Source organism: Micromys minutus (genome assembly GCF_963924665.1).
Source record: "Micromys minutus genome assembly, chromosome: 2".
NCBI lineage: Eukaryota > Metazoa > Chordata > Mammalia > Rodentia > Muridae > Micromys > Micromys minutus.
The window spans coordinates 96,137,595-96,163,375 of record NC_137971.1 but is presented as its reverse complement, the minus strand read 5'-3'; the positions used below and the strand labels follow the sequence as shown (position 1 = coordinate 96,163,375).

The following is a 25,781-nucleotide window of genomic DNA, read 5'->3' as shown; positions in this document are numbered from 1 at the left end:
CAGAGTTAGGGCTTGGCTCTCTCCCTTGGGATGGATCTCAAGTTGAACCAGTTATTAGTTGGCTATTCCTTCAGTCTTTGCTCCATCTTTATCCCTGCACATCTTGTAGGCAGGACAAACTTTGGGTTGAAGGTTTTGTGGGTGGGTTGATGTCCCCCTCCTTCCGCTGAGAGTCCTGTGACTATGGGAGGAGGCCACTTCAGTCTCTATATCCCACTAGTAGAATCTCAGGAAGAGTCAACCTCATAGACTCTCCCTTTCCAGGTCTCTGGCTAGTCTCAGAAATGCCCCCCCCTCCACTGCTTCCCTACTCTAAGTCTCTCCTGCCCCGCCCACCATGCCTGATTGCCATCCCCATCACCCAGTTCCCTCTCTCCATCCACCTCTGATGACTATTCTGTTTCCCCTTTTGAGTGAGATCCACACATCCTCCCTTGGGTCCTCCTTATTACCCAGTTTCTTTGTGTCTGGATGGAAGCAGGACTATCCTGCACTTTATAACGAATGTCCACTTTTGAGTGAGTACACACTATGCTTGTCTTCTGGGCCTTCATTACCTCACTCAGGCTGATAGTCTTAAGTCCCATCCATTTGACTGCTAACATGATGTCCTTGTTTTTAATGGCTGAATAGTATTCTGTTGTATTTATGTGCCACATTTTCTTTATCCACTCTTCAGGTGAGGGATATCTAGGTTGTTTCCAGTTTTTGTCTATTACAAATAAATCTGCTGTGAACATAGTCAAGCAAATGTCCCTGTGGTGTAGTGGAGCATCTTATTTTTTTAATTGGGTTATTTAGTTTGTTGATGTCTAATTTCTTGAGTTAAAAAAGCCTTTTATAAGTAGCATGTGAAAATAACAATAAAATGCATAAAATGTCACAATCCAGTCACCTGTTACCATGGCCATAAACTGCAAACGACACCTGTGTAACCAGCATCCCCACAAACATGTACTAACTACACTATGCTCTAACTCAAGATACTAGCAGTGTTATGGGGCCCATGACTGAATTTTCTAAACAACACAGTGTACCTATTTATACAGCATTTATACCATTTGGGCATTATAGACCATCTAAAAATGGGAGAGTCCAGAGTGAACCCTAAGCTGACTCTGACCTAGACTATATGGGGAGAAGTAAGAGAGGAGACAGGAAAGCCAGACCAAGAGGCCAGGAAGGCAAAATGTAGACCAAAAAATCGAAAAGTACTTGCATAGCAAAAATGGCTGATTTATATAAGGAAAGGCAGCTGGGAGGAGGGCAGCTCAGCTGCCGGGTTGAAGAAATTTAGGTTAGGGCACAGGGTATGCCAGCCAGGAGGGCCCTGAAACAGACAGGACTGAGAAATGCTAGGAAACCCACTTTGTTGTGTTAAATCGGCACCTTAGCTATTTGTCCCAGGTTTGAGACCTATTCCCACCGAGGTTAGATAGACCCAGTAAAGAGGGAAGGGGAGTTGGCTAGTTCTTAGTAAGGTATGATAGTTAATTGTTCTTGCCAATTTGGCTGGATTTAAAAATCACCTGGGAATCACACCCTAGGGTGGCCCAATCAGTATGTACCTGTGAGAACCGTTCTGGACGGGTTTATTCTAGGAGAAGACCCCACCCCTAGGCAAAGGCTAGGTGCCAAGATGGGACAGAGGAAGGGAAAGCCAGGTGACTGTCAGCACCCACCCTACTCTTCTCCCTATCTTTGTCTCAGTGTGACCATCCACCTCACGCCCTCTTAGCCAAGTCTTCTCAGCTATGGTGAATTAGGAAGTGGAAATTTCTGGTTTCTTTGGAGACTCAGTTGTGTCTTGTGATGTTTTTCTGGAAACTGTCTTATGAAAGGATGCTTTTGCATATAATGCTTTGCTAGAACAGATGCTTAAGAGATATCTGGAAATGGTACAAATCTAACCCCGCAGACAGTGGATGGCGTTAATGGAATCGGTTCACTTGCCATTCCTTGCTGGTCATCATTGGGCTTTGCTGATGCTGGTCTTCACTGACACCACTGTGGCACTGGTTCACCTTGCCATTCTCTGCTGGTCTTCACTGACACCACTGTGGCACTGGTTCACCTTGCCACTCTCTGCTGGTCTTCACTGACACCACTGTGGCACTGGTTCACCTTGCCACTCTCTGCTGGTCATCATTTGTTGTGGCCTCAAAGAGAGAAATGCCACCAAAGAACTTCTGGTGATGTTCCGGCAGCTTTTTGCCACCTCTTGGCATTGCTGATTGTGAGTACACCGAGCTACAGCTGCTGATTTGTGTGAACTGAATGGCCGGTATCCTGACAACACAGATTGGATTCACTTCAAAGAACTATTTCTAAATAGGTCCACGTCCTCCTTTGCCCTATTAACCTTTCCTTACTACTATCTCTGGTGGGTGATGGGCCAGAAGGGAGGTTAAATAATTTAAGTATACATATTAAAGTAGGGTTTTGAAAAATATAAGTCAACAGACTGTCTTCTGCAAACTATGACTCAAACCAAACTCTTTTTTCTTTGACATCTTCCTGGCCACATATTTTAACGACTAAAATACAGCAACTGCTTTATATTTATTTTCTACTCACCTTGTTTTATTAACAGCATCTCAACGTGATGAGTTCAAGGTAAAAAAAAATGGTTAATTTTTCTAAGGTCTTATCACAACCTCTGTTATCTAAATTTACAGTTCTTAAAAGAGTTCATAATTTTCTGTTATGGTAACTAAATTTTCCTAAAACAAGCAGAACGTAAATGCAATAAAAGTCCATTTGGAACCCCAAGAAATATCCAGAGGGTGTATATGACCAAATTTAGAGTCAGAGAAGGAACAAAGACTGGACAGAAACAGGACACTGGCAAAAAACTATAGTCCAGATCACTCTGGGCTGAGGACCGAAACAATGTTCCAGCCTTCTGCCTCACAGTGTAACCCCGATTAGCCTCCAGCCTGATTCTCCTAACTCTGCCTTCTGAATACTTCCATCATGCGTGTGAGCCACAGCCAGGGTGCCACATCTTACAACATGTGGCACTTGAGTGATGCCACATCTGCCCTCAGAGGATATCTGTTACCTCTGTTTTCAGTTTTATGACATTTTTAAGAAAACTCTTCTGGTTTTTGGTCCTCTGACATACCTATTTTTTTCCTCTTGCAGTTTTTTTGAGATTGTTCCCTTTGTGACTAATTTCTGGCAATTGGATTATAATTATTTTTGTGTGGAGGACACATATGCAAACACAGATTTGTTTCCTGCTTAAGGTTTGCTGAAAAAATTAGATCTACTAGTATAGTTTTTTATCAAACTGGTCAGACTTTCAGTCTTTTAATTAATTTATTTTTTTTTAAAACTCGTTTCCTCCCTCTTCACAGGTTCTTATTCCAGTTACATGGATTTTAGAGACTAGTAATATCCAGTTTTAACCTACTTAAACTTATTTATTTCAGAAGAAATTTTATGCTATATGCATTAGTTTCTTTTTTCTTTCTTTCTTTCTTTTGAAATCTCCACACCTAGATTTGAAAAAATGACAAAAATTCTCATATTTGCTTTTGAATTTTCCGTCTTTTACAATCTCACTTGTGGTGTAGCCCCTGGAAGCACTGCTATACGTAAATTAAATATAATTTACACATTATTAAATCTATACAAACAAAAGGGCAGATAGCAATAGTGTTATTATAAAAGTTGTTTTGATTTAAGTGACTTTCCCCTTATAAAAAGTCTTCAGGGGTTCCAGAGACCCCTGAAAGGACAAATTGAGAACTGTTATCTAAAACTTTTATATTTATTGGCATTCTTTAATACAGATTATTGCAGATAATTATCTTCCTAATAATTTTATATTTGTAAGGTCTGATATAGGCTCAGAACTCCCAAGACCAAGTTCATGGCACAAAGGGGATTTATTTGTCCCAAAGGAATAAAGAGCAGAGAATAAGAAACAAAGGACAGGGGAGAGGGGACAGCAGTTTTGTCCCAGAGATGGGAAGAAAGGACTGACTCTGGAGAGAGAGGAGACAGACATGGTCCATAGGAAAATGGCTGCTTATAAAGGTACAAGTGGAAACCTCGTGTTAGGATGAGGTGTTTCATTTTAATTGTGCATGTTATTTAGGGTAGCCAAAGTGGGATTCTGATTGCTGTACTTCAATACTTTCATTGCTGGACTTTGGAAGTCAACATCAGGAGGAGGAAGTGACCAAATATGGGAGTAGACTTTGGTGGTAGCTTTAGGAATGCAACCTAATCGTTTTTTAGCAAGGCAGAGGGGATGGGAGAAGGGCAAGGCCTGCAGAGGGGATGGAGAAGGGCAGGCCTGCAGAGGGGATGGGGGAAGGGCAGGCCTGCAGAGGGGGTGGGGGAAGGGCAAGGCCTGCAGAGGGGATGGAGAAGGGCAGGCCTGCAGAGGGGATGGGGGAAGGGCAGGCCTGCCCCGGGGATGGGGAAGGGCAGGCCTGCAGAGGGGATGGGGGAAGGGCAGGCCTGCAGAGGGGATGGGAGAAGGGCAGGCCTGCAGAGGGGATGGGGGAAGGGCAGGCCTGCAGAGGGGATGGGGGAAGGGCAGGCCTGCAGAGGGGATGGGGGAAGGGCAGGCCTGCAGAGCCAAGCTCACCAGGCCCAGGCTGGCCAGAGTCCCTTCATTTACACCTTTTTGTTCTATTATTATGTCACTGGGTGTTAGGTAAGTGGGCTTCTTTGTTTCTGGCTGCTTCCTGATGACATGGGGGCATTGTTAAGGGTCCAAGGAAACTGGGTTTGGAAACCCAAGCTTCAAGGCCAAGAAGAGCAAGCAGTTTTACTTTATCATACCATGGGAAAGTGTAGTCGAGAGGCTGGGCTAGGATTAGATGTCAAAGAAACAGCTGGGGCAGGGGTTGGAATTGCCTGAGCAATCTGTAGTTGATTTGAAATCTGCTGGGACGGATGGACCAGGGGCAGGAGTGAAGCTAAGGTATTTAGACAATGTTTTCACTTGGATGTACATTTGAAACTTTTAGGTTCATAATAATTGGGAAGAGTGTTAGGGGAAGGATGAAGAGAGTGGGGGGCATATGGCCCATGGAGGTGCGGCGAGGCCTGAGGGCAAGGGAGATGCCTCTGAGGGGTCCATGTTGGGAATCCCTTCCCTGAGGGAACCAGCCACACAACAGTATAGTACGGAATGGAGTTTATTCAGGTCATGGGAGAGTTAAGAGGGTGGTAGAGGCAGAGAGAGAGAAGTAGAGGAGTAGAGGCCGGCCATGAGCACGTGGGAGAGAGGGGGGAAGGGAAGGGAAGAGGGAGGCTGCAAGAGCACAAGGGCAGGAGAGGCCAAGAGAGAGAGGAGGGGTCAAGCAGCTCCTTTTATAGTGTCAGGTCACTGGGGCGGAGCATACCTGGCCACTGCTGGGTAATTGAGGGGTGGGGTATACCTGGCTGTTGCTAGGTAACTGAGGGGTGGAGTTTACAGAATCCCAACAAAGAGGAATCCCAAGACCGGGGTGAGGGAAAGGGACGCCACCCACAGGAACAGGCAATAGGCAGGAAAACTTGGCTCAGGAGTACTTACCTGGAATCTTTAACGTTTTTCAGAAGAGCCAAGAGAATTTAGACTAGCTCTGTAAGGAGAACTGAAAAACAATTTGAAAGTAGGTTTGGTTGTATTGAAGAGAATACAATGTCAAAGTCTTGTTACATCAGAATAGTCTTTCCTGGGATGTTTAGGTGGATTTTGAAATTGAGATATTTTAAGTAAGTGGACAAATCGGGAGGCTTTTGAGAGAGTGAGATAGAGGGTCTGCAGCAGATTTGAGGGGATGGTGTGGAAAGGTTGAGAGAACTTGGCTTTGGTACCAAAGTGGGACTCAAGATAATGGTTCAGGGACAAGCGGTCAGTAGTGGGGGTGGGGCACAGCAACTGGGAATTAGCATTTGTCTTCACAGATAATGGAGACCCCAGTCTAATATGGCTGTCTGACAGGAAGGAGCTGCCAGCCGAATAAGAACACGTAGGCAGAAGTGTATGGAGAAATATTTTAAACGCTACCACCTTCTTTCCTGTCCCACTCAGGCTGGCTTTCTGACTGAGAGCTTCAAAATGTCTCTCCACCCAGCTCGCTAAGTTCCCGCGGCTGCCACGTCCACCCGCACTCCCAAATTCCCTCGGCTGGCTGGGGCGCACTTCTTGCACACCCACACCCTGCCTCAGCAGTTACCTTTCTCTGGAACCCAGTTAATCGCTGAGTGAAGAAAAACACCACACAATATTAGTTTAAAGTCACAGATAACACAGTCGCTGCATGCACAACCTAGCATTCTAATTTCCCCAATTATTCTAAGTTAGAAATCTTATGGTGACAGATCCTGGTGGATCTGCCACCCACCTAACAGCCTCAGGCTTACATTGTCTGCCTTGCACCCACAGTCCAAAAGCAAGTTTTTTTCTTCTGTGTTCCTCTTCCTCTCCCCGGCCCGGAAGTCCCGCCTCCTTTCCCAGTGATTGGCTTCTTTGTACAGATAAAGACTCTTGTTATCCCTTTTTATTAGGGGAAAATTCCACTACACTAGTAGCTGAAGAGCCTTCCTGTGTAGGAGAGGAATAGGGTAGGGAGTGTTTGAGAGCTTTTTTCGGGCAGTGAAGAGGATCTGGGGACCCTTGGGGCAGAGATAAGCGGGGTTGGGTGTGTGTGGGGGTGGGGACAGATAAGAAATGTGACTTGAGTTTTCAGTACAAGACGTTTGGAGGCATAAAATCTCTACAAAGGAGCAGGTGGGGTCCTTTGTAAGTGAGGAGTTGAGGGATAGATTTCGAGAGGTGATCCTGGAGGTTTTGTCTTTGCCTTCTGCCTTACTCTGGTAGCACTAGAGTTATTTGTTAGATTTAAAGGTAAGCAGAGATGCTGTGGCTAGCGTGAATACACAAAGAGCCACAGATGGTGGCGTTTAGAGTGTTGGAGAGGCGGGTGACAGGGGAGGTCACTCTTATGCCTTCACTTATAAACTAGGGATGAAGTTCACTTTAAAAGTTCAATGTTATTAGCATTTTATGAAATGCACGAATGTAAATATCTCAGAAGCTGGAAAGCAAAACCCACGTGGGCTGCTGCTCTTTCCAGATTGAGTATGTGTAGGAAGAAATCCCATCCTAGCCCTGAGTTTCCTGCTCTGCAGACTCAACCTCTGGGTGTTGATGCTCCTAACCACAGGTGTAGACTTCTTGATAGTTTGGACATGTTTTTTGATGTGTATATAAAAGAGAAAAGATGATGTCTTGGGTTTCAGCACCAATGTTGTTAAAAGATGAAGAGAGTGTGGTCCATGGAGGTGCGGCAAGGCCTGGGGCAAGTGGGATGCCTCTGAGGGGCCCAAGTTAGGAATCCCTTCCTTCTGAGGGACCAGCCACACAATGGTATAGTACAGAATAGTTTATTCAGGCCATGGGGGGGGGGGGAGTTAAGAGGGTAGTAGAGGCAGAGAGAGAGAAGAAAGGAGTAGAGAAGTAGAGGCGGGCCATGAACACATGGGGGGGGGAAGGGAAGGGGAGAGAAGGGGCAAGGTGTGGGGGGGGGAACAAGAGAGCAAGAGAGAGAAGAGGGGGCAAGCAGTTCCCTTTATAGTGTCAGGCATCTGTGGGGTGGGGTTTACAGAATCCAACATTTTCGTGTTTTACAGATGAAGCAAGTCTATCATTTCTCTTTGATAGACTTGGTCGCCATTCCCTTGCTCCATTATTATGCCTTTACTGCCTATGTTCTCCTACCAGTAAAATAAGATTTACTTATCTGATCCATATTTTGTGACATACACATTGACAAGTCACCTTAAGACAAGCTCTGTACTTAAAAAGCTTCCTTTATAGCCAGCATGGTGGTTCACACCGGTAATCCCTGTACTTGAGAGATGAGGTACAAGGACCACCACAAGTTCAAGGCCACCCTGGGCTACATAATGGGCTTGAAGCCAGCCTGGACTACAAAGTGAGACATTCTCTTAAGCAAACAAACAGGTCTGTGACTCTAATTGAGAGTGCATTTATTTCTTATTTAAGCCGATTTATAAGCACAGGTTATGAGACATGAGTTCTGAGCAAAGGCTGGTCCTTTCTTCCTGAGACCTTCCATGGCAAGCTAGAGACTTTCAATAGATCTGTAAACTTTACCTGTTACGGAAAAGATAAAGAGAGTGGAGGGATGTGTTCTATGGAGGCGTGGTGAGGTGTGGGGGAAGACAGTGTCTCTGGAGGGCCCATGATGGGCATCCCTTACCCCCGAGGGACCAGTCACAGTCGGTACAGTATAGAATAGAGTTTATTCAGGGCATGGGGAGGGGAGTTAAGGGGGTAGTAGAGGCAGAGAGAAAGGAGAAGAGAAAAAAAAAGAGAAAAGGTTGGCCATGAGCACATGGAGAGGGGGGAAGGGGATGAGGAGAGAAGGGACAAAGGGGACAAGGGCAAGAGAAACAAGAGCAAAAGCAAGAGAGTGAGGAGGGGCAGCAGCCCCTTTTATTGTGCTAGGCAACTATGGGGCAGAGCATACCTGGCTGTTGCCAGGTAACTGTGGTATGCGGTTTGTCTAGAATCCTAGCATTCCCCTGTTTTGGTTTAATTAAAAAAGAAAAATTAGGGGCTGGAGAGATGGCTCAGCAGTTAAGAGCACTGACTGCTCTTCCACAGGTCCTAAGTTCAATTCCCAGCAACCACATGGTGGCTCACAACCATCTGTAATGGGATCAGATGCCCTCTTCTGGTGTGTCTGAAGACAGCTATAGTGTACTCATTAAAAAAAAAAAAAAAAAAAAAGATCTTCTTGCTGACAGTAGCACTTGTCATCTTCGGTATCTTAGGCAAGGGCTCACCCTGAGCTACAGACAGCCAGGGGCCAGTCCTTTCTATAGTATCTGAGAAGTGTCACCAAAAAAAAAAAAAAAAAAAAGAAAGAAAGAAAGAAAAGAAAAAGTAAGTAAGAAAGAAAGAATGAATGAAAGACATGAAGGGGCCAGACCCACTTTTCCCACTGCAGTGAACCAGGCAGGGGCTATAGTGGTGCCGCAGCAGTGAGGGAAGGAGGGGAGTCTACACTAGGGATCACCAGCTAGGGATTGCCAGCTTAGTGACCGAGTAGAGATAATGCTTTCTGTTTACTGTAAATTAGACCAAAACATCCCAATAAATAGGGACAGGCAGCGAAGACAGACTCGTAGGTGAGAATAGGGATTATTAATTTCCCTAGTAGTACTGGGGCTATACTCAGAGCTGGTGCTCCTGAGCCAGAGAGCAGTTCACGGGCATTTTCAGCAGCAAGAAAGAAGCTATCTCAAAAGGAGTGAGGAAAATCTCACCCAAGAGGAAAGTCCCAGAATGAGGGTCAGCGAAAACATCCACCCCCAAGAGTAGCTCCAAGCTCAAGAACTCTTCCCTGGGAACATGTGGACTCTTACCCTGACCAGTAGGACGCTTACCTTGACCAGTAGGGGGCTTACCAGTTCTCTGAAGTTTAGGCTAGTGAGCGTTCGGATGCAAATCTGCAGATTTTCTCAATCCGAGTCTCAGCACCAAATGATGTGAGCTCTGTGATCATAATAAAATGTGTACAGTCTAGAGAGAGAAGAGGGTTTACAGGAAAGAACCTGAAAAGTTGAGAAGATAATGCTGACAGCTGACTTGGATGTCAGACATGACTGGCAGGGACTGGAGAGAAGTGACATTTGAGGAATCCGTATTTGTGTCTTTTCTGTCCTACAGATATTGAGAGAATAAACCTTCCCCGTGAAAACCCTAATATTCAAAGAGCTCCACACTTACCTGAGCAGCCTCATGCCCAAGTAGGGAGAAGCCCATGGGCTCCGGCAGTTCACTATGGAAGCTCAACCAGGAGAGGAAAGAAACGCTCACTGACTTCTCAGTTTGTCCAAGCTCCCAAGAAGAAACCAGTGCTATTCAAGAACACAGTTAAACCACTAACTCAGGGCTTTCAACACACCCAAATATCCACCAGCAAGGCTTCCTTACAAATCCTACAGCCCACCTTGCAGGAGGATGGATCAGCAGGACCCTTCATAGAGGACCCCCAAGCCAAAATCCACCAAAAGACTCCCATGTTGGACTCTTCTGAAGAAAGCTCTGGAACCTTAGATTCCACCACTTCCAATATCTCGATGCCTTTAAAGAAGAAATAGCCGAGCCCACTTCCTTTTCTCTTCCCTGAGTATGGTGATGTTGGAGTGTGGTCAAGAAGGCTCACACGGAGGCCACCAAGCTTTCAGGAGCAGCACTCTGGCCCAGCCCCTGTAAGGAATGCACCTCAGAAGACAGGCCAGGGAAAGCAGTGGTGCCCAGGCATGGACCTGGGGCTGCTTGCTCTCTGGGTTTGCAGGGCAGTCTCATCTTATGCTTCTGCGGGACTTCCTGCTAAAGGAGTGTCTAGTCATGTCAGCTTGTAATAAAGGCAACCTCTCCAGAAGCCAGTGTGTTGTTTGCCCTTCTGTGGTCACCTAGGCTGATGAAGACTGTGGGATGGTGACATTTTCCCTTCCTCAGGGAAGGAGAGGTGGCATAGACATGAGCCGGGGCAGCTCCCACCCCACCCTCGTTTTTCTGGTCTGTGTGCAATGAGGTGCTCCCTAATGCCTGAGTCTCACCAGACTCCTGGTAGGCAAAAGCAGTGGCCTTGAATGAGAGTCAGAACTGGATCCCTGTCAGCATAGAGAGAAGCTCAAGGCAGGTCCAGGATCCAGGAAGGACAATGAGTAAAAATAAAAATAAAAATAACCCCATTAATCAAACCTATGCATAAGCTCTAGAGTATGTCACTAAAAATATGTGTCGACATTTCCCTCAGAGAAGAGTCAAAGAATCAAAATATCACAAGAATCAAAATAAATATAAATATTAGTAAGTACAGATATTTAAGTCTTCAAGGTTCAAGGTGGAACATGAAGAACTAAATAAATTAGACAGTAATAGCTCTTGGGATCCAGGAAAGAAAGGTATTTTGGAATCAGAAGAAATCTGGGATCTAGGGCTATCAGGTAGTGGCAGAGCACTCACCACGTGTCTGAGTCCTCAGGGCACACGGGGGAGGATGGGACAAAGTGATAACATTCTGTTGTGAAAGACAGCTTGCTCATCTATTTGTTTTAATCGTAAGAAGGGGTTTTGTTAAGTTGCCAAGATTGGCCACATTCGAAATTCTCCTGCCTCAACTTGCTGGGGGTCTGGGGTTATAGGGCTACATTGCCATTCCTGGCTATAACAACAGTCTTAAATATTGTATTTACTTTGTGTGTGTGAGGGAGGGGGGAACGCATTTGCGTGTGCACGTGTGTGTTTGTAGAGGACAAAAGGTAACATTGGCCATCGTTCCTCAGAGGCTGTCTTCCTTGTCTCTCAGTGGTTAGGAGCTTCAGCACAGACTAGCTAGACTAACTGGGCAGCAAACCCAAGAGTCCCTCCCCAGGTCTAGAGAAGCATGAGCCACCACCTACTACACCTGGCTTTATTCCTTCCTTTCCTTTCCTTTTTTCAAGTGATATTATTTTTATTTGTGTGTGTGTGTGTGTGTGTGTGTGTGTGTGTGTGTGTAAGGGGTATGTGCATGTGAGTGCTCGTGGCAGCAGCGATTCCTCAGAGCTAGAGTTAAGAGGCTGCCCGCTATGCATGCTGGGAACTGAACTCCAGTTCTCTGGAGCGATCTTAGCCACGAAGCCAGCATTGGTTCAACACACCAAGTTTTGTTTGGTTTTGTCTTTAGCACACTCTGGAATAGAAGTCAGGTCTGCATGTCTGCCAAAGCAAGCACTTTATCACCTGAACCACTTCTCCAACCCTTACATTTACTCACTGCTTAAAAGACTGTGATAAATGACTAGACTGGTGACACATAACTGACAACCAGTACTCCAGACTCTGAGGCAGGGGGTTTGTGAATTGGAAGACCTCCTAGAGTACTTACTGAGTTCCTGCCTCAAATAAATAAATAGAAGTTATATAAAATACACATAGCAAAGTTCATTATTTTAACCATCTTTAGGGACAGGACTGGACATTAAGTGCATTCACATATGATCACAGTTCATAGCCAGAGCTTTTTAACTGCACTATCTTCTGAGTGGGCTGTAAACAAATAAACAGACTGAGACCACAGGACAGGTGGAAGAGCACACAAGGGAAGCCTCTTTTTGAGCTCTCTCTGAGCACTGGCTTTTTAACAATGACGTCAAGAACACAAGTAACAAAGCCAAGAATAGATACGTATTTCTGTGTCAAACTACAGCCTTTGCACAGCATAGGAAAGGACCATGTAGACAACCTGTGCACTTGGGAGCAGCTGCTGTTTGTCACACTGCCAGCAAGAGGTTAATGTCCACAGTCTTTAAGGAACTCAACTCGGTAGCAAGATTTACATGGACAAAATACCCAGACAGACATTTCTCAAAAGAAGACATACTGCTGACTGGCCGAGGTGGGCAAAGGTGGCCCATCACTGGAGAAATGCAATGAAGCCTTCAGGTGACACCGCCTCACATGTTAGAGTGGCTGTGCTGATCATTATGCATGGTCAACGTGATACATCGAGATTCACTTGGACAAGGAGGCTCTATTTGGAATTGTCTAGATTAGGTTGGCCTATGGGATCACTTTGATTGCATTGTTGAGATGGAAGACCCATCCACTCGAAGCAGTACCGTTCCCTGGGCAGAGGGATCCTGACAATATAAGAGTGGGAACCACAAACTGAACACTAGTGTGCGTGTATTAATTCACTGTTTGCTCTTGGCTATGAGGTGACGTGGCTAGCTACTTCAAGTTCCTACTGACTTCTCAAAACGGTGCATTGTAACCTGGAACTGTCAGGCAACAGCAGAACAGCATCAACAACATCACAGCAACAGGAAAGTAAACCGAGATAATGGCTACCCTAGAAAGAAGAAAGATAACAAGAAGACAAACTGGTAGAAAAGGGAAACCCTGGGCACTGTGGTTAAAATGTAAATAATACAGCTACTGCAGAAAGAAGTTTGGAAGCTCCTCAGAAAACTAGAACTGCCATTTGCTTCAGCAATCCAGCCGCTGACTGGATGTTCAAAGAAAGTGAAACCGGCACAGAGAGGGTCTATATTCCCCCGTTCAGTGTAGTACTCCTCACCAGCAAAGACACAGAGTAACCCAAATACCTGTCTATGGATGAATTCATAAAAATCATGTACACAATGGAAGATCACTCAATGCTAAAGAAAACTAGCCTGGACAAGCTAGGATGGTACACTAAGTGAGATACACCAGACCTAGAACAATGTGACCCAAGTTCGCCTGGAAAATGTAAAAGTCAGCAGTGGGTGATTGCTAGGTGTCTGGAGGTGGGCAGCAGGTTTTTTTTTTTTTTTTTTTTTTTTGCCTAACAGTTTAGCTTTAATGTTATTGGTAGGCATTGGGAAGGTATTATCTTTGAAGGTCTATATATATATATATATATAGCTTTATTGGCTTTGTCCTGATCTGTCGTCAGAGTATATATCAATAAACATCTTGGGAGGTTTAGTTAGAAGAAAACAAGCTGAGAAAGCCTAGTCAAGCAGAATTGTTTCCCTAAGGTAGAGATGGTACAAACTGACTCTTATAAATTATTCTTTGACAGTGAACACAAAGACGTTACTATTAATGTGACAAAAGTTGTTCTGGATTATTCTTTAGAAATTTCTCAAACTTAAAGGCTGCTAACTATCCATAACTTATGTCATAACAGTGTTTGCTATGACTTTGAAGCTGGATTTTGGAAAAACTGTAGGCAAACAATTTATATTCTTAAGTTTGCTTAGCATTTTTTTTCTACACTAATTTTTAAGTTTTAGGTATAAAGAGCCAAATAGCCAACAAAGCTAGTTTAGTTTCCTTATATAAATAAAACAGCTAATTTATTAAAATATATAAACAGCATTTATATTTTGACAATTTTTAAATAGCTTAAAAAGAAATACCAGGTAGTAAAGTTTTAATTATCCAGAAGTCAGGAATAACCAGGAGCCTGTAGCTGTTGTCTGTTCTTTTAAAAAGCTGAAAACTGAAACTGGAAAACTTAACATTGCAGTACATAAGAACAATCCCAGAGTTTATTTAAGGGGCTGAGACTATAGATTCTGAGATTAAAGTCAACCTCAAAAAGACCCTCTCATTCAAGAAAGGAAATAAATCATAAATTAATGAAACTTAGTTGATTGGCAAAACCCTCCAGAATTTTTCTAAATCTGAAAATTGTAGATCTTGTTTCCCTTAAGAAAATGCATGATTGAACCTGAGTTAGAACACGCAGAACATGCCTGTACTGTCATTGCAGCAGACGCTAGCTCCTAGAATTGTGTTGTTTGATACAACAGGCAAGCAGTAACATGGGAGGAGCGATATAGAATGAAGGTGTGTGAAGTCACATTAAGTACCTTGAATGAGGAGGAGTGTGGGGGCTTTTTGACTAGTTGAGTGAGTTGTAGGCCTCAGTGAGCCTCACAGTCTAAAACTGAATAAAAGGAACATCTTCATACAATAAACTGTCAGAAAGCTTAAGTGTATGGATGTGTGTCTGCGGCTTTCAAACTTGAAGACCATTATATTGAACCCTGCCCTTTGTAGTACATTTAAAACACTAGAAGCAAAAAACCACCTTTCACATACAGGATAATAAATGGTATAAAAATACTATTAAATAATTTTAAAAGTAAATGATGTCCTGTAAGAAAAAAAGGCAGTGGCATTCTCAAATATTAGGATTGTGTAATTTCATTTTTTCTTGGTCTTGAAAAAATAATTCTGAAATGGCTAGGAGAAGTGGATCCCTTCTGCATTAAATCCGTGTAGCAACCTGATAAAGTCATCTATGTCCATGAAACGGGCCCGCTTGTCACTAAAACCTGTGCTGGTTAGGATTTGCTGTATTTTATCTGCTATACTGAAATCTTCTGGTATTACAGTATTCTTCCCGAGCAGTGAATTCTGTAGTTTTTTTCCAATAGCCGTTGGACTGCACTTGATTTGAACGCAGCAGACAGTGTCTTGTTTTTCCGAACAAAAGTGATCCTTACTAAGCCGTCCCATTCCTGAAAATTGATGGGTGGTGGTGGGTTCTTAGGTTTTATCCTCACCACACTGGACTCCACCTTAGGAGGTGGTCTGAAGTTATTCTTCCCCACCTTCATTAGATGGTCCACCCATGCTAAAAGCTGTGTATTAATGGAGAGTCTACAGTATAATTTATCTCCAGGCTTTGCAACCAAACGAAGAGCAAACTCTCTTTGAAACATAAGTATAGCACATCTGAAAAATGGCCGGTGGAGCAGCAACTTGAAGACAAAGGGGGAGGAGATCTGATAAGGCAAGTTTGCCACACAAGCATCAAAGAATGGCAAATCTGATTTTAATACATCTCCCACCAGGACCTGGAGTTTGCTAGCCAGAGGCGTGCCCTGAACTCTTTTGTGCAGTTCAGCTACCAGCCTTGGATCAAGTTCACAGGCAACTACCTTTTTGGCCTTTTCTAACAGCTTGACAGTCATGTTGCCAGTCCCAGGCCCAACTTCCAGCACCACATCAGTAGGTCTTAAAGCGGCCTTATCGATGATGCTGCTAACAATTAGAGGATTTTTCAAAATGTGTTGTCCGATCCCTGTGTTGAACATGAGTCCTCCAGCTCGCTTCAGCTCCCGGCGCTGCTCCTGACGATCCCGCCGGCGGCCACTCGCTGCAGACTTAACTTTCGGCATCTTCTCAGAGGAGTCCCTAGATCAAGCAAAAGCTGTGTGCACCTCGTGGAAGTCGCTGTCAGCTGTCGTCCTGGGCAGCAGGTATTAATGGGACAAAGTTACACTGAAATTGGAGTAGACGGCAGGGTGCCTCTAGTTCACAATACTGTAGACTTGCAACTTGGAGAAGAGTATGTTTTAGGATTCTCATCACACACACAACCAGAGTCACAATGTACATGTTTTTTCCTTGAAACCGGGTCTCATGTAGCCCAGGATCACCTCAAATTTGCTATGTAGCTGAGGCTACCCTTAAACTTCTGATCCCTCAGCCTCTACCTCCCAAATGCCTGGATTAGAGGTTTGTGTAACAATTCCTAGCTCCTATATGTTAATTGTCTTAAGTGTGGTGATTATGCCATATTGTGTAAATATATAACAAATGAATCAGACACCTAGAATTTGTACACTTTTTATGTCCCCACCTTTTCTTGGTTCCTGGCAATTGCCATTATTTCTATCTCTAATGAATCTTATTACTTTTAAGTATTTTGAGTGTACTAGATACTGTACTATTTTCCTTCTGAGACTGGCTTGTTTCACTCAGCACAGTACCTTCAAGTTCATCCATATTGTGTTAGAAGTTGCCCATGGAAGCCAAAAGGCATTAGATCTCCTAGAACTGGAGTTACAGATGCTTGTGAGCCATGATGTGCATGCTGGGAATCGAACGTAGGTCCTCAGGAAGAGTAGCCAGTACTCTGAACCAATAATGAGCCTTCTCTCCAGCCCCATAGTTCTTAATATATTTTTAAATGAGCTACTATTGCCTTCAAACTGGACTCGGACCTAGTAACAATCTTAGGTCATATACTCTTTGTTTGGTGTGCTTATTAGAATATGCTTTACTACTCAGCATCAGATGATACCATGAAGGAAATTTCAGCTACTAAATAAGTTGATATTTCTGCTTGCCTAAAAAGAAAAAGAGTCTAAGATCGTGATTGGAAATGACCTGGAGGGATGGGGAGATGGCTCAGTTGGGGAAGTGGTTACTGAACAAGCGTCAGGCTACATGTGTAACCTGTAGCACTAGGGACATGGAGACAGGAGAATCCCTGGGGCTTACAGAGGACACCAGGTCCTCACGAGAGACTCAAAAACTGAGGTAGAAGACAGCTAGGAACATAGCCCAGTGGTAGAGCACTTGCCTACTATGTGAGGTCCTAAGTTCAACTTCCGGCACTGAAGAAGGCCATTCCCAAGGGATAACATTGGAGTGGACCTCTGGCCCCTGTCCATGCGTGGATACACACAAATGTTTCACAAGTAATTCAGTGTCATCTCTTGGTTTTATTCCCTTGGTCTTAGTGTTATTTTTAAAATACCTAATCTCTAGTTTCAGATCCTTAAGTGCTTCCATTTAGATGCCTGATAGGAAACTCAAATAGTTCCTCTCTTCTGTTCCAGAACCTTCTTTATTTACATCTTTCCTGACAACGGCAATTCTATTTTATTTTACTTTATTTTTTTACTTGAGCCCCAAACCCCCGATTCCTCTCCTTTGTATGCTCTACACCCAGTCCATTGGTGAACTCTGCCGCTGGTACCTCTAACTGTACCTGTTTCCAGCTGTTTCTCACCTCGCTTGCCGCCTCTGTGGACCAGGTACCATCCTCCCATGCACGTCTTCACAATGCGCTTATACCTTTCTTTCCACTTCCGCCCCGTCCAGCCCCCACTTCCCTCCTCACATCAATGTTACATTCAGCATAGCAGCCATGCTTGATCCAGTTAAATCCAGCTGTTTCTTCGCAGCTCCCAGACACACCCATCTCACTCTCCCCCAGGATCTACAGGACCCCCTTCCCCAGTGTGTCTTCACTCGCTGTCCGCAGGCTGACTTCATCTGCCGTGGATGTCCAAAAACAGTTCACCCCACCAGTTCCTTTAAAGTGCTATTTTTGACTCAGATAACATCTGAGAAAGCTCCATTCTGTTGGCCTTATTTAAAGTTACTGATCAACCATTTTCCCGTAGTACTTATCTGACCCTCACATTTCGCTACTGGTCTTTTTAAAAAAAGATTTAATGTTTGATTGATTTAATGTATTTGAATACATGGTTGCTATCTTCAGACACACCAGGAAATCCCATTGCAGATGGTTGTGAGCTTACCATGTGGTTGTGGGAATTGAACTCAGGACCTCTAGAAGAGCAGTCAGTGATCTCAACCTCTAAGCCCCCATTTTTTAATTTTAATTTTTATTAGTGAGTGTGTATACATGTGCATGCATGTGCATGTGTGTGTGCGTGCATGTGCATGTGATGAGGGTGTATACTGTGGCCTGTAGGTAGAAGTCAGGTGAGAATTTCCTGGAGTCACTTCTCTCCCTCCACCTATACATGGTGTGTTGGTTTGAATGGGAATTCTGTACAGAGATTCATTTGCTCACATGCCTGAATAACTGGTCTTCAGTTGGTGGAACTGTTTAGGAAGGATTAGGCAGTGTTACCTTGTTGAGGGGCATTAGAGTAGAACTGAGGTTTCAGAAAAACTTGAGCCAGTCCCAGTATGCCTCTCTGCCTCCTACTTGCAGTTTGAGATGTGATTTCTCAGCTGTTCCTGCCTTTGCTCTACTATCATGGACTCTAACCCTCTGAAACTGTGAGCTCAATTAAACACTTCCTTTTATAAGTTGGTCATGGTATTTTGTCATAACAACAGAAACCCAACTGAGACACAAGGGGTCTGGGTATCCAACTTAATGCAGCAGGCTTGGTGGCAAGCTGTTTTACCTGCAGGGCCATCTCACCACCCCACACTGCTAGTCTTTTTTTCCTCCTATGGGGATATAAGCTCTACAACAGAAGAGATGCGTTCTGTTGTTTCCTTGTGTGTCTCAGCATCCAGAGCAGTGCCTTGCATATAGATGAGACTAAAAGGAAGTTTTGGAAATGGTTCCACTGGCTGGCCTTGAATTTTCTATGTAGCCCAAGCTAGTGGGCAAACTCACAACTGCCCTGCCTCAGCTTCCTGAATGCTCTGATTATAAGGATAGATACCATATCCAGCTTTAATAAATATTTAAGCAAACTCCACACATTCCTGCTGAATAATTGGCATGTAGTAAACTGTAACTATCTGAGACTCAGTAATGAGTTTTGAGCTAGGTGTGTACTTGTAAAACCTCTACCACAACCAGAAAAGCTTTTCAATGGTGGAATTACAGGTGTCAGACACAAGAAAGTTGAGGCAGGAGAATTGCTACAAGTTTGAGGCTAAGCAGGACTACATAGCACGACCCTATCTCAAGAAACAGAACAGGTGAAGTGGACGTATGTGTAACTGCAAAACATGGAACAAAGTGGCTTGAGGCCCAGCGTCTAAGGCCATCTTCTGCTGCACAATGAATTCAGCATCCGCCTGAGATACACTGAGACACTGTGCCCCCCAAGATGAAGAACAGTCTCTGTCCATTTCTTCGTAACTGCTTCTTCTTGCCTTCCCATCACAACCATGCCCAACACGGACCTGCTTCATCAGATAGCTTACGCTTTCAGAAACATACACAAATAGAACCAACCACATATCATCTAGTAATTCCAGATTCTCCATGTTGTCTGGGTCAGAAGTTTCTTCTTTCCTGTTCTGAGCTGTGGTTTGAATGTAGTTTGTTCCCGAGAAGTTATCATATTGATTCTCACGGTGGCAGAGTTAGGAGACAGTGAAGCCTTTAAGGAAGAAGAAGCTGGTAGCAGATGGGTGAATCGTCTTTTTCTTTCTTATGCAGCATCGGTAGTGGGTATTTTATTATGGCGGCAGGAATCGCACTTTAGTTGTATCTGGTCACACGTTAACAGATGTCTGAGTCGTTTCCAATTTGGGACTAGAAACAAAACTGCAATCAGTGTTCGTATACAATGTTTATGGTTTCCAGACTTATGCACATCTAAAAATGGTCAGAGAACTTGCAGGAATTCGTTTTTTATTTCCACCATGTGAGTCTCGCCGATTGAATTTAAGTTGTCAGGGTTGGAGGCAGCAGCTTTACACACTTGGCCTTCTTGTTGGTCCATCACCTTTTATGCTGATGCTGATGCTGATGCTGATGCTGATGCTGATGCTGATGCTGATGCTGATGCATATACACACACAATAATAATAAATGTCTTTTAAAGGCATTCTGTAGTTTGTATCTGTCAAAATATGTGTATTGTGTCAAAATGTTTGAAACTTAGGGAAACCTGGTACTTTTTTGATATTTCAATATATATTTTTTTCTTACAACTTTATTTTTTAAAAAAGAGATACATGGGGCTGGAGAGATGGCTCAGTGGTTAAGAGCAGAGCACTGACTGTTCTTCTAGAGGTCCTGAGTTCAAATCCCAGCAACCACATGGTGGCTCACAACCATCTGTAATGGGATCTGATGCCCTCTTCTGGTGTGTCTGAAGACAGCTACAGTGTACTCATATAAATAAAATAAATTGATCTTTAAAAAGAGAGAGAGAGAGATGTACAGATTTTTAAGAACATTTTGGCATAAAACTATATGAATATATTTTTGTCAGTACTTGATTTTTTTAACGGTTTGATAGTGTGCATTGAAATCTTACTAGTTACCATAAGTATAAAGTACATGTAAAACAAATGTAACATAGAAATAGTCAAAGTTTTCTTGGTGTGTATAGATTAGACATAATTATTTTTAAATACCAAAAGTTGCCACAAGGTTATCTTCTTAGCTTTTGAGTTATTAATGATTTAAGGTTTATATGTACCCCACTCTGAGCAGGTACTATACACTTGTTGTTGCTTTTTTTTTTTTCTAAGAAGGACTGAGGCTTCCACTTTTTGGTCTTTCTTTTTTTGAGCTTCATATGATCTGTGAGTTGTTTCTTGGGTATTCAAAGCTTTCTGGGGCTGGTATCCAATTATCAGTGACTGCATATTATGTCTGTTCTTTTGTGACTGGGTTACCTCACTCAGGATGATATTCTCTAGATACATCCATTTTCCTAGGAATTTCATAAAGTCATTGTTTCTAGTAGCTGAGTAGTACTCCATTGTGTAAATATACTACAATTTCTGTATCCATTCATCTACTGAAGGACATCTGGGGTCTTTCCAGCTTTTGGCTATTATAAATAGGGCTGCTATGAACATGGTGGAGCATGTGCCCTTATTGTATGTTGGAGCATCTTTGGAGTATATGCTCAGAAGTGGAATAACTGGGTCTTTAGGTAGGACTATGTCCAATTTTCTGAGGAACCGCCAGACTGATTTCCAGAGTGGTTGTACCAGCTTACAACCCCACCAACAGTGGAGGAGTGTTCCTCTTTTTCCACATCTTCACCAGCATCTGTTGTCATCTGAGTTTTTGATCTTAGCCATTCTGACTGGTGTGAGGTGGAATCTCAGGGTTGTTTTGATTTGCATTTCCCTGATGACTAAGGATGTCGGACACTTCCTTAGATGCTTCTCAGCCATTTGATATTCCTCAATTGAGAATTTTCTTGTTTAGCTCTGTACCCCATTTTTTAAATAGGATTGTATGATTCTCAGAAGTCTAACTTCTGGAGTTCTTTGAATGTATTGGATAAAAGACCTCTATCAGATGTGGGATTGGTAAAGATCTTTTCCCATCTGTTGGCTGCCATTTTGTTTTCTTGACAGTGTCCTTAGCCTTACAGAAACTCTGCAGTCTCATTAAGTCCCATTTCTCAATCCTTGATCTTAGAGCACAAGCCATTGGTGTTCTGTTCAGGAGAGAAACTTGATATTTTAATAATGTTTATTTTCACAGTGCAAAAATGTAGTGCAGGCATACCATGTTATTTGTGAGGATTGAAAATTATCCAAATCCATGGGTGCTCCCATCTCGTGTAGAATATCTTAGTGTCTGCAAATAGTTCCTCACATCCGATCACATTCTCTAAATAATCTCTGCACTGCTTGTAATGTCACACAGTGTGGGCAGGCTGTAGATCGGACAAAAGGCGTCATGCTGCGTTGCTTACTCAGGACAGAAGTCTGCATGCTCAGTACAGGCACTCGGTGTATCTATCTAATGTAGTGTATATAGTTGAAACTGCAGCTATGGAACATGACGATATTGAAGGCTGAACATGTATCTTTTAATTTACTTAGACTTTCTGAAATTTTTTTGTGATTTGTATACTTTTCATAACTCTCCGATTTCTCTCTAAATACTACAATTTAAGCCACTGAAGATGGTTTTTTAAAACTAATTTCCAATCAATTTTTTAGTATCTAGGATGCCACTGATTTTCATGTATCACCTTCATATTCTGAAATCTTAAAGTTCTTCATTAGTTCTACTGAGTTTATTTTTCTAATTTTTTCATATTCTGTATTTTTATAACTTCTAGTTTTTTTACGATCCAGTGGTTGTCCTCTCCCCATCCACCTTCCCACAGTTCCTCATCTTATTCCTCCTCCCCCTGTCTCCAAGAAGATGTCCCCACTCCCTGGGGCCTCAAGTCTCTCAGGGGTTCAGTACATCTTCTCCCGCTGAGGCCAGACTAGGCAGTCCTCTGCTATATATCTGTCAGGGGGTCTTGGACCAGCTGCCTGGTTGGTGGCTGAGTGTCTGAGATCTCAGGGGTCCAGGTTAGTTGACACTGCTGATTTTCCTATGGGATCACCCTCCTCCTTAGCTTCTTCCAGACTCTCTCTAATTCAACCACAAGGGTCCCCAACTTCCATCTAATGATTAGCTGTAAGTATCTGCTTCTGTCTCAGTCAGCTGCTTGTTGGGATTCTCAGAGGGCAGCCATGCTAGGCTCCTGTCTGCAAGCACACCATAACATCAGTAATAGTGTCAGGCCTTGGAGCTGTTGAGATGGATTTCAAGTTGGGCCAGCTACCATACAGTCTTTCCCTCAGTCGCTTCTCCATTTTTGTCCCTGCAGTTCTTTCGGACAGGAACAGTTCTGGGTCAGAGTGTTTGACTGTGGGATGGCCACTCCATCCCTTATATGATCCCTGTCTTTCTATGGAAGTGGACTCTACAGTTCCCTCCCCACTGTTGGGCATTTCATCTAAGGTCCCTCCCTTTGACTCCTGAGAGTCTCTCACCTCCCAGGTCTCTGGTACATTCTAGAGGGTCCTCCTACCTCCCACACCCCAAGGTTGCATATTTCCATTCACTCTACTGGGCTTCTTTCCTGTCTCCTCTCCCCCATACCTGACCATGTTCCCCTCTTCCCCTCGCCCTCCCATCTCCCATCCAGATCCCTCCCTACCTCTGAGCCCTTCTGCTTGTTAACCTTCTTGAGTTCTGTGGATTATATCCTGGGTATTCGATACTTTATGGCTAATTATCACTTATTAGTGAGTATATACTATGCATGTCCTTTTGAGTCTGAGTTACCTCACTCGGGATGATATTTTCTAGCTCCATCCATTTGCCTGTAAAACTTATGATGTCCTCATTCTTGTTGGCTAGAATTACAAGTAACCTGTGAGTGGTGAGGGCATGTCTATGCCAATAGAAAAGCATTTTGCATGATATTATTTGGATTTTCCCCATAAATACCCCTTATAGGCTTGTAACAAAACTCCTTTCTGGGACTAGTGTGTTGAAAGCATTTAGGAATGTGCTTTGCACTTTCTAGCACTTCTTCTGCAGCTACTGACTGATTGTGTGTGTGTGTGTGTGTGTGTGTTTTTAACACATTTACCAGTGTTGACGTGACCTTGGAGTACACTGCACTCGATGTATATGTATTTCTCTAGGGGTTTGTGTCTTATTTTCATGAGCAATATTGTTTTGTACTTTTATTGTAATTTCTTTGTTTTAATATCTTAGCAATGTCTATTGTTTAGAATATATTCTTCTCATCTGTGATGCTATCTGTATTTGTTGGGTTTTTTTTTTTATAGTAAAGTAATGGGTTTATTTCTTGAGTAATTTATATCTTTTAAGGAAGTTTTTAAAATCTACTCAGATCTATTAGCATAGTGTGTTTTAGTCTCCCCCTTTCAAATTTACATATTCTGAGTTCTTTTATTATTTAATTTTGTTTAATTTTTGCACAGGGCCTTGCTGTGTAGCCCAAGATGGACTCAAACTCACAATCTTCCTGCATCTGCCTCCTGAGTGCTGGAATTAGAGTCATTTGCCACTGTGCTCAGTTCTTACTCTTTTTTAAACATCTGTCCTGTCCATTCCAATTTCCCCTCTGAAATACTGGTATGTTATGCCCCTTTGTTTTTATTGCTTATCAGCCTAAATGGAGTGAAACCAGTTTGCTCGCCCTTCAGACTTTACTTTGGGTTTTGGTCCCTGTCTGGTCGCCAGTATTTCCTTTCTCCTGACTTAGGTTTGATTGGCTCCTCTTTTCCTACAGTCTTCTTAAATTCTGCTTCCACGGACACCATGGTCACATGATGGTGTACTATAGTTTGATTGTGAGCATCCCTCTAAAATCCCCACATTTGACATTGGGAACCTAACACCCAGTGTGGTTGTGTTCAGAAGTGAGTATTTGGAGTAAGAGATTGAACTCGAACACTCCGCCCTCATGGGAGAGTTTGATGCTCTTATAAAAGAAGCTGAATGTAATGCCCTCATACTTTTTTGCCTTTCTGTTTCCCTGCCCCCATGAATATACAGATTTGCTTCATTTGGAGAACCTAACAAACATAACAGAAACTACAGATGTCTCTCACCTGAAGCCAGAGGTGATCCCTGATTCTGCCAGTTTAATCCCTGAAACTACGAAAGGTAAGCTGCTCCTTTGTGTAAGCCCCTCACCAGTGATATTCTTGTATAGCCTTTGGAAGAAAGAGATGGCTGTGGATTCATTCCCAACCATCTCAACATCTTTTCTAATTCCCTTGACTTTAATAAAACATTAAGAATATATTACATTTGAACCTATTTACCGTGTGCGTGTGTTTGCTGGGTGTGAGTGTGCGTGCCCCACGGCATGCACATGGCAGCCAGGAGACAACCCACGGAGGCTGGCTCTCTTCTTCCATCGTATGTGTTCTGGGAGTTGAACTGAGGCTGTCAGAGTTGACTAATGTAATAAGGTGGCCCATACAAGTTCTTAGTCACACTTCAGACAGCTGAAGTATTTAGTCCTACTTTTCAGGCCTTGTGCCTACTTTGGGGAACTATAGGGTTATCACACTCTATATCCCAGAGGAAGAGGACGGACTACACCATCCTTCCTACCCACTTGTTGCACAGGGCCACCTTGAGATCTTGCCCCTCCAGATTCATGAAACATCCAACAGTTATGCTGCAGCTCTGCAAACTCAACTCTGCAGCCACAGGGGGCATTTGGACAGCTCAGAGGAGTCCCTACAAGGCACCTCTTGCTGACTGAAGGCAATGAGATAACCCAGGCCTGACAGGCTCTGTCCTCCAGAGTCCCCACAAGATAACCAAGTAGACCTTCTTCTTTGAGGAGCAGCGGATTCTCCTGTTCTCAATTTAGCCTTCTGTTGCCTGTTCAGGTTAGCATGTTCAGGAGAGCCGTGAGGTCAGCTCGTGGAGCCTTGGATACTGATGTCCTGCCTAAGAAACTGCATCTAAGCTAGCTCTACAGTCTAATGTCTTCATCCCAAGCTGAGATGTCCCGTGTCTTTGCTAATGTGGATTACAGCCAAGGAAGAGACTCAGGCACTGAGCCAAAGTATCCACAGTAGACTAATCAACAAAGGCCATTTTCGACAGATGCCACAATTATAGGCAGATTTGGTAGCACACACTGTAAACCCAGTATTCAGGAGGCAGGAGCAGGAGAACTGCAGCAAGTGTTGGAATAATCTGGTCTATACAGCAAGTCCTGTGTCGGCCAGTGCTATATAACAAAAACATGGCTGTCTCAAAGAAGAAAAGCCACTTGTCTAGGGTTGATAAAGGCAACTATTGGCCCATCATATTTTCTTTTTATAGGAATATACGACGAATTATAAAAATAAGTACTGTAATTTCTCAAGAGGAGCAGAATAACACTCTAGCAACAGACCCCAGTGGAAAAGAAAATAAACAGGTTATTCGAAAAGAATTCAGAAAGTAAGCTAAAAGAAATTTAGATACTTA

At 43.4% G+C, this 25,781-nt stretch overlaps 1 protein-coding gene across 1 annotated transcript; it reads right to left on the bottom strand.

Annotated features, from left to right (window-relative positions):
* Positions 1–14,776: 14,776 nt before the first annotated feature.
* On the bottom strand, positions 14,777–15,717 carry LOC308417329 (dimethyladenosine transferase-like; the record flags this gene model as incomplete). The annotated part of the gene is given in 2 exon segments (XM_080912566.1): positions 14,777–14,937; positions 14,940–15,717. Coding segments are annotated over 2 exon segments (939 nt in total).
* Between the last annotated feature and the right edge of the window lie 10,064 nt (positions 15,718–25,781).